General features: G+C 44.7%; 1 protein-coding gene across 1 annotated transcript in view; it reads right to left on the bottom strand.

Moving 5' to 3' along the window:
* Positions 1–349: 349 nt before the first annotated feature.
* LOC124722246 (trichohyalin-like) overlaps positions 350–9,742 on the bottom strand; it is a 127,854-nt gene continuing 118,461 nt past the window's right edge. The window contains exons 2-4 of the mRNA XM_047247436.1: positions 2,019–2,520; positions 1,690–1,935; positions 350–1,650 (exon numbers count right to left, since the gene is read on the bottom strand). Of these exons, the coding sequence (XP_047103392.1) occupies positions 350–1,650; positions 1,690–1,935; positions 2,019–2,520 (2,049 nt within the window). The remainder of the gene's footprint in view (positions 1,651–1,689; positions 1,936–2,018; positions 2,521–9,742) is intronic.

Genomic DNA, 9,742 nt, shown 5'->3' with positions numbered 1-9,742 from the left:
ACTCGATAAGCTGCTTAGCCATCACCTGCACGACCAGGCTGTGCTTCGTTTTTTTTGCTACATAACACGCCGCCCCCCATGACGGTAAAAGTCCAGCAGAGATACTTTATGGTCAACCATTCAACTCTCCAATATCTATCCTGGTTGCTGAGGCTCCCCACCCTCCTGCCTGCACGCCGGCGCACTCCTTTCGGGTTGGGCATGAGGTCTGGCGCGGACCTTCTCTCATCCACGGGTACGCTGGGCGCCTGTGGTCATAACTGAGCCGTGTGGCCGGGCGATGGTGTCTCTCCAGTGGGCCGACGGTTCGGCCGTCGTGCCTGTCGTGTTGTTGCCCGTCTGCACGCTGTCACTGCTGCCCACCGCCGCCGCCGTCGTCTGGTCGCCGCTTCCCGGTGCTTGCCGCCGCCCCCGCCACCACCGCCGCCGCCTGGTCGCCGTCTCTCAGTGCTCGGCGCTTCTTCTGCCGCCTCTGCTGCCGCTGTCTCTCAGTGCTCGCCACTACTTCTGCCGCCGCCGCCGCTACCGCCGACTCTCGGTGCTCGCCGCTTCTTCTGCCGCCAACGCCGCTGCCGCCGTCTCTCAGTGCTCGCCGCCTCTTCTGCCGCCGCTGCCGCTGCCGTCGTCTCTCGGTGCTCACCGCTTTTTCTGCCGCCGCCGCAGCTGCCGCCGTCTCTCGGTGCTCGCCGCTTCTTGAGCTGCCATCTCTCGTTGCTCGCCGCTTCTTCTGCCACCGCCGCCGCTGCCGCCGTCTCTCGGTAATCACCGCTTCTTCTGCCGCCACCTCCGCTGCTGCTGTCTCTCGGTGCTCGCCGCTTCTTCTGCTGCCGCCGCTGCCGCTGTCTGTCGGTGCTCGCCGCTTCTTCTGCCGCCGTCTCTTGGTGCTTGCTGCTTCTTCTCCCGCCGTCTCTTGGTGCTCACCGCTCCTTCTGCCGCCGCCGCTGCCGCCGTATCTCGGTGTTCGCCGCTTCTTCTGCCGCCGCCGCCGCTGCCGCCGACTCTCGGTGCTCACCGCTTCTTCTTCTGCCGCCGCTGCCACTGTCTGTCGGTGCTCGCCGCTTCTTCTGCCGCCGCCGCCTCTGCCGCCGTCTCTCAGTGCTCGCTGCTTCTTCTGCTGCCGCCGCTGCTGCCGTCTCTCGGTGCTCGCCGCTTCTTCTGCCGCCGCCGCCGCTGCCGCCTTCTCTTGATGCTCGCCGCTTCTTATGTCGCCGCCGCTGCCGCCGTCTCTCGGTGCTCGCCGCTTCTTCTGCCGCCATCTCTCGGTGCTCGCCGCCTCTTCAGCCGCCGCCGTTGCCGCCGTATCTCGGTGCTCGCCGCTTCTTCTGCCGCCGCCGCCGCTGCCGCCGTCTCTCAGTGCTCGCCGCTTCTTCTGCCGCCGCTGCCGCTGCCGCCGTCTCTCGGTGCTCGCCGCTTCTTCTGCTGCCGCCGTCTCTTGGTGCTCGCCGCTTCTTCTGCCGCCGTCTCTCGATGCTCGCCGCTTCTTCTGCCGCCGCCGCCTCTGCCGCCTTCTCTTGGTGCTCGCCGCTTCTTCTGTCGCCGCCGCTGCCGCCGTCTCTCGGTGCTCGCCGCTTCTTCTGCCGCCATCTCTCGGTGCTCGCTGCCTCTTCCGCCGCCGCCGCTGCCGCTGTATCTCGGAGCTCGCCGCTTCTTCTGCCGCCGCCGCTGCTGCCGCCGTCTCTCAGTGCTCACCGCTTCTTCTGCCGCCACCGCCGCTGCTGCCGTCTCTCGGTGCTCGCCGCTTCTTCTGCTGCCACCGCTGCCGCCGCTGCCGCTGTCTGTCGGTGCTTGCCGCTTCTTCTGCCGCCGCTGCCTCTGCTGCCGTCTCTCGGTGCTCACTGCTTCTTCTGCCGCCGCCGCTGCCGCTGTATCTCGGTGCTCGCCGCTTCTTCTGCCGCCGCCGCCGCTGCCGCCGTCTCTCAGTGCTCACCGCTTCTTCTGCCGCCACCGCCGCTGCTGCCGTCTCTCGGTGCTCGCCGCTTCTTCTGCTGCCGCCGCTGCCGCCGTCTCTCAGTGCTCACCGCTTCTTCTGCCGCCACCGCCGCTGCTGCCGTCTCTCGGTGCTCGCCGCTTCTTCTGCTGCCGCCGCTGCCGCCGCTGCCGCTGTCTGTCGGTGCTTGCCGCTTCTTCTGCCGCCGCTGCCTCTGCTGCCGTCTCTCGGTGCTCACTGCTTCTTCTGCCGCCGCCGCTGCCGCTGTATCTCGGTGCTCGCCGCTTCTTCTGCCGCCGCCGCCGCTGCCGCCGTCTCTCAGTGCTCACCGCTTCTTCTGCCGCCACCGCCGCTGCTGCCGTCTCTCGGTGCTCGCCGCTTCTTCTGCTGCCGCCGCTGCCGCCGCTGCCGCTGTCTGTCGGTGCTTGCCGCTTCTTCTGCCGCCGCTGCCTCTGCTGCCGTCTCTCGGTGCTCACTGCTTCTTCTGCCGCCGCCGCTGCCGCCGTATCTTGGTGCTCGCCGCTTCTTCTGCCGCCGCCGCCGCTGCCGCCGTCTCTCAGTGCTCGCCGCTTCCTTGTTAATATTTCATAGTTCTGCAGGATACACAGTCTGAGAACTACTTTGAATTATTCTGTTACTGTTTCACAGTTGCTTCTATGGATCACATCTGTGTGAGTTTGGTGTCGTCATACTTTCTTGTATCTGTGTGTGTGTGTGTGTGTGTGTGTGTGTGTGTGTGTGTGTGTGTGTGTTTGTGTTTATGGGTGGGGGGAGGGGGGCAATAGAGCAAGAGCTGGAGCAAAAATCCCACCCCTCTAGTGAATATATGAGCTTCAAGGCTAAATTATAAAAAAAAATTATCACTGTTATTGAATTATGCTACAAACATTAGTCAATGCTTGTAATTATTGATAGGGCAAGTACTTTCTTCATTTCACCATCTGTTGAAGAGCTTGTTGCCATGATGTGTGACTGCATGTGTTTTGATATTGTAGTGTTACTGTTTTATAGAGTTACTGTGCCATGGCCACATTTATCACTTGAGTATTCCTCTGCATTTTAGTTCGGAGTCTATTTGTATTTTAGAACTAGAAACTAACTTTATATACATAAATTGTTTTCACACTGTTAATATTGTCATCATATTCATTTGTAGGCACCTTTTTCATTTTTTATTCATTTTTAATTACAAGTATGTCATGTTCACTTCCACAAGGATGACAATATTTGGGAAGCACAAATTGTGAATGAAAGGACTGGTCAGTTATTAAGAGCCCCCCCCATCGAAAACTATGTTTGAGACCAGATGCAGTTCCATCACTACTCCCAAACTGTCCTTCCTACCTTTCAAAGGAAGAAAGCAGACGTGAAGGGCCAGAGGAGAAAAAGCAGAGGCTTGAAAATGAGCAGTTAGCTGCAGCGTTACAATATAGTTTAGCGTCACAGAAGGACTATGAAAACACTTTCAGCTTCAGTTCTTTAGAAGAGTTGATGTTGCTTACGAAGGAAGTGGAATTGCCCAATGAGTGGAGTGTGTTCGAAAAACACAGTGATTTTGTGTGTTTTTTGAAGATAACAAGAAAACCAGCACCATTAATCATACGTTCTGTCGTTATAGATAGTAATTTAAATGTTTCATTGTTTAAGAAAGATGTACAAATTAAGACATTAGGAAAAAGATCTTTTCCTGTAATTGTAACCAATATCCATGAAATTGTCAGTATACTGCAGGAGTTTTCTGAGACAGATTGGGGCACTCAGAAACTTCTATATATAGTATTGTAGGGATAGTGAAAGACAGTCCAGGAGTGCTGAAGGACAGTATACAGGTGAATGAAAAGGAGATGGTAGACTTTATATATGAACAAGTTAGTCTCATAAATGTCAAGAAATTTAATCATAGGTTTAGTTCTACATTTATGATAGTGTGTTGTTTGCTATTTTCAATTTCGTCTCATGCTTATAATTTTTTATGTAGCAGTTCATTAATGAAAATGCCTCATCCAAGCACTCTGCGTAGGATCTGCAGCAAATTTAATGTGAATCCATCTCGTGAAAGGATTGGGGGAAGTAATTTCCTGTCCTATGCAAAACAGAAATTTCAATACTTGAACAGCGATGATGTTGATTGAGTGTAGATGAAATTCATCTAAATTCTTATTTGGAATATAAAGGAGGTAGCGTTTTGAGCATGTCATATAACTCAGAACATGTTGCAAATTCAGCGTTTGTATTTATGTTGCAGAGTGTCCAGTCTGTGTACAGGGATGTTGCTCACATTTTACCGGTGAGAACCATTTCATCTAATGATGTGCTACTGTCCATAATAAATGTCCCTGAACTAATAGACTGCAGGGTTTTTTGTGTGGTAACTGACAACAACAAAATCAATAGCAAAACCATATCCATGTTTTCTGTGGATAAAGCTGTTAATATAGTTTTTAAACATCCATCTGATCCTAATCGCCTACTTTTATTTTTAATTGATGCCATACACATTGTTAAATGCATAAGAAATGTGTGGTTGGACCAAAAAAATGATGGTAAAGATATGTTGTATCCTCAGTTTCCAGTTAGAAAAGAAGTGGAAGAAAATAAGTTTCTGTAGCTTCTTTTAAAACGCTGAAACAGATTTATGACATAGATTCCAGTTATTTAGTAAAATATTGTCACACATTTTCTCTCAAATCGCTTTGCCCTACATCGTTAGAAAAAACAGAGCATGAAACCTGTGTTGCAGATATTCAATCGACATGTGTCAGAGGGCCTTGAGGTAGCTAGTGATAAATTTGATTTGAGACATGCACCATCAACAGCAGAATACATTCGAATAATAACAAAATGGTTTGATGTCATGAATGTGAAATCAGCGTTCAAAGGGAAACACAAGCAGAATCCTTATATGGATCCGTTGACAACTGATAGTGTTTCTATGCAATTTTTGCCAGATTTTCTAGACTGGCTTGACGTGTGGAAAGCAAAGGTTCTGTCGAGTGGGTTTCTCACAAAAGAAATTTTTTGCTATTCAGCAACAACATATGTCATTGTAGAAATTGCTCGATGTTCTACTAAAGAGCTAAGTATGAGCTGTTTACTGACAGCCAAGCTTCAAACAGATGTGCTTGAGCGGCGTTTGGGAAAGTATAGACAGTTTGCAGGTTCCAAATACAATGTTTAAGTGACACAAGTCTATGAAGCAGAAAAGAAGCTTCGAATTCAAAGTGTAATGCCTTTAGTGTTATGTTCTCCTTCCTATGGCAATATCACAGTAGGGACCATAAAAATTTTATGTTTTCTGATTTTGAAGAAACAGACGCATTAGACATAGAAGTCAGTGTAACTGTAGACGATGTTCTTTCAGTGAAAGATACTGCAACGTCTTCAACTTTCATTGCAGGCTGCTGTGCTCATGCAGTGATTAAGAAGCATATGCGAGAGTTGCCTTAATTAAATTGTGATTGAAAAGGAGTTGCCAATAAACGAACATTTAAATTGATACAAAGACTTGACCATGGAGGACTAAATATTTTAAATATGATTGTCTACACTTATATTGTCGTCAGCAAACTTCTCAAAGGACATGAAAGAGATTTTCTTGCCTGTACGAATCAATGTGCTATTGCCTGTGCAGTAGCACTTGCTACTCTTCAGGAAAATGACTTTTTAAGATTTGATGGGCTATGCTGCAATGGACATTCATCCCAGGCAACAATGAAAAGTGTTGTTTGGGTTGGTGCCAAAACATATTTTTAAATAACTACTGTAAAAAGGTTAATGGAAAAAAATTTCAAAAAACACTCAGCAAAAACTGCAAACTCTTACGACATAATTTTGAAATCTTTATCTTACATTATTTTTAAATCATTAATACCAGACCTGTCATCAGTAATATTGCCACAACAACAAACGCCTCTTAAGCTGAACTAATTAGGTTAATCTGAAACTACTCAAGCAATAAAACTTACCAAATTGCAACTTATGGCTGAGAGTTTATATAAATATTTTAATATACAGTTGCCTACAGCTATCAACGGTGATAGCTTAACCTTAAATTTTTATCACAGAAATTAATCTTTATATTAAAGAATCTTACACTAATTCTTTCTCAGTTGAAGTTTGGGTGGTGAATGATACATACAGGTGGGAGGGGAAGGGTGTGGCAGGCAGTGAGAACCAATAGTAATCTTTTTATAGTATGTGAAACCTAAAAATCATTTCACTTGGTTTTCCAAGTATGGCTTAAACCACTTCTTTGCTGCACACTTTATTCATAGTATGTATAATTTGTGTAATAAAGCTATGTGGCTTAACATGCCACATGCCTTTGACAAAGCCAAGACAATGCCATTTTGATCACCTTCCTTTATTATTTTGAGAACAACTTACACAAACTGTGCTATAGCAGACTGTTTTGCAAACAAGATTAATTTGTTTCTTCTTCTAGAAATGTAATTGCTTCTTCTAGAAATGTAATTGCTCTATAGTTTTCTACATTCTCTGCAACAGTTTTCTTTGTATACTGAAGTTATTACTTTAGCTTGTGATATATGTGAGAAATCTGCCAATTTGTAATGATCCATTAATTGTTACTGTTGAAAAAGCTACTATAGTATTTATGCATTCTTTAAGTAGACAAACTTCCATTTCCCATTGTGGTTGTGGTGTTCCTCTGTCTTCTACTAATGTCATTGTTATGAGTGCGGATGTGCATACTGTGACAATTGCCTCTCTTTTTTTATGGGTTTACAACTTTCTCTGCAGCTGTTATAACTGTTGTTCTCTCAACATTTTCTTCTGTACATCATATTTGTATATATTTTACTGCCATTAAAAATGGAGAAGCTGGAAGGGAGGGCGTTGCAGTACTTTCATGGTCTTGTTTGTGTGTGATTACTGGTAGGTCTCCTCATCTAATAATAATGCAATTGTGGAACAGCTCTCACTTCTATTACAAGCACTATTGAGTGCCACTAATCCTCAGGTTGACTAATTACTGAGCTCTTTAAATAGATGCATGCTCTGTGCCATAAACTGCCTTCTTGCTAGCTCATCTTCGCTGAGAAGGAAAACATTTGAGGTGGACTGTCAGGTACGCCCTCCTGTTGGCTTTTTGAATATATTTGTTTATAAAAGAATATTCAAAAAGCTTAAGCCAATCACAATTGCTTTTCACACACCTGATCCAATTAATGTGTCCAGATCCAACTTGTGCATTACTGATCATATTCCAGCACCACTTGACACATTTTTGGCACATAAAATACACTTACAGATGGTAATTACTTGCAATTTACAGGGTGAACTAATATAATGTCTATATGCATTGCCATTTTTCTATTATAATGCTTTCATATGCATTCTTCCTACACAAAACTTTATGGTGCAGTGTTTTATTTGCGTTCTGTTAGTGTCCCCATTACTTAACGACCTTCCATTACTACCCTGGAGATTATAAAATAGCAATTTATTAATTAATATTGTCCAAAATTTATCATTATTATTCCTAAAATTATGAAACTTCTGTCTCAAGAATATTTGGACTTAGTGTCTATAAGCCTTAATTATTTTGTACCTACATAGTATTCATGCTGTACATCTATAATTTTCTATTGTGAACCACTATAATCTAAAATTTTTCTCATTCCACGTGTTAGTGATTATTGGCAACAAGAGTATATGGAAGATGAATAAAAGAAATAAATAAATTCATTCATACACAGAATTTGTCTTCTTTCATTTGCATTCATTTATATCAGCATGGTCAGTAGATGCAACTTGTGTTCCACTTCTAAACAATTAATCTGTTTCTAATAGTTTACCAGTATATATATTTTGGAATGATGATCTGTTAATATATTGCAACTAAATAGAGCTGAACCACCACCCCCACCCCTTTCTCCCAACTTATGGAAGGATGAAGTATCTAAGTCACTGGTCAGTGCAGCCCAAATGTGATGCTAAATGTAGGTAAGTGTTCATTTTTCACAATTATTTCATCACAGGTCACATCACTTCATAAAATCTCTCAACAGATCAAATGAAAGCTTACTTCGTAGTTGAAATTTATTTATGAGTAATTCATGCAAACAGTTTTTTTTCAAAAGTATATATTTTGTAGTACATAAACATTCTTTCTTCAAAGGTATTCAGTTTAGAGAAGGGAAATTCTAACCTGGTAATCTGTATTTTGAGACCTCATATAATTTGAATACATAATTGAAATTTAGTTAACTTGAGGAAAGTGAATTCATAGAAATTTGTATAGGCCTACCAAAACTTTCTGGCAATACCATTACATACTCATCTTGAGCAAGAGAGATTTTCTTAATGGAAAGAAAGTTTCTTAGGGAAAGGTGCACAAACTGAGAAGAGATATCATATCATTCATTAGAACTGCGTTTCACTTTAAAACTATTAACAGGAGAAATTCCTTTGAATTTAAAAATTGAGTGAATACAAGGTTGCTGAATGGTAGACTAAAACATATGTAGAACATTTCTTTCATGGCAGTGTTTTTGAAATGACTCATACAACTGCTTATTACCAGTGCCCCTCTACAGGGGGTGCTCTTATAATTCGACCACTATTTGCCCAATTTTCGTGTTTCTTCTTTAATTCACAGGTATATCATTCAACCAGGTTCTAAAATGGATTTTGCTACATAAGGAATAAGCAGCGGCAATAACAGTGTCCGTAAAATGTTAGCTGCCAGTGTGCTACTTTGCAAAATGCCGTCCACACTATTAGACCTAGGTCAAAGTGATGCAATATTTAACTTAAAAAACAAAAAAAAAAACTAATTGAAAGTGTGCAAGAGCATACGAGAATCTTTCGCAGGTGGCTTTCAACAAAAAAATTTTGTCATTAAAAGTCCTCTTACACAGAAACTCCAAAAGGGAAGAATGGTGAAAGGTGGTCAGCCATAAAAGATAAATATATACCGTTGCAGACGTTTAGGTTGGCCTTTTCGAGATTTACACCTTATACTAAAGCACTTACAGTTTAGGAATGGTATTGGAAGAGAGCACACTGGCGACAAACACTTTTAGTTTGTATAGCTGACGATCCTTGTACGGCTAACCAGACTGTCATCAAACAAGTCGTGACAATCCCCATTAAAGCAACTTTAAAATAAACTACAATGGAATGGATTCATTCATTTGGGAGTTTTGATGCCTCCGATAGTGAAAGTTATTACAGCCACTTTTTACTTCGGGGCTAAAAGATATGCAGAAATAAGTTACAGAAAAAAAAAACTGGGTGATTTAAGAAAGGAAATCTTGTAATTCATGAGAGAGGTATGTCAGATTTCTTTATGAATTTTCGTCGTCCCTTTACAGTCTATTGCTGTGGCCAAACGGACTGCGAGCACCGGCACCAGACTCTGTGCGTGACGTCACTGAGCGGGCGCGCAGGCTTTCCTCTATAGGGGGTGCTGCCACTGCTTATCATCGGCCGCCCTATGATGGAACCTCCACTTCTACCTCAGCCTCTGTCTCCGCAGCCAGCCGCCCGTGCTGCGTCGCCGCCCCCCGGCCCTGCTCGCCACAAACCCATGGACGTCGACCAGGACGCCCCTGCTGCTATTGGCGTTTGTGGTGCTGGGCATTTTTTTCCCAGGGGAAGAAATATCGTAGCGGCCCCTTATTTACACGGCCCACACAACCAACATGCAACATGGGTTGCCGACCCCCTTTCAGGAGTGCGTAGAGAAACATCACCAGCGGACAGAAGCAGTAACAGACTTTCCAAATAAACACAGAACTACTTCGCCAGACAACATGTGGCAGTGCTTCACCAATCGGAACTCTTATG

The sequence above is a fragment of the Schistocerca piceifrons genome, chromosome X (genome assembly GCF_021461385.2).
Source record: "Schistocerca piceifrons isolate TAMUIC-IGC-003096 chromosome X, iqSchPice1.1, whole genome shotgun sequence".
NCBI classification, from domain to species: domain Eukaryota; kingdom Metazoa; phylum Arthropoda; class Insecta; order Orthoptera; family Acrididae; genus Schistocerca; species Schistocerca piceifrons.
The sequence above is the reverse complement of the archived record's forward strand: the minus strand, read 5'-3'. Positions and strand labels throughout refer to the sequence as shown.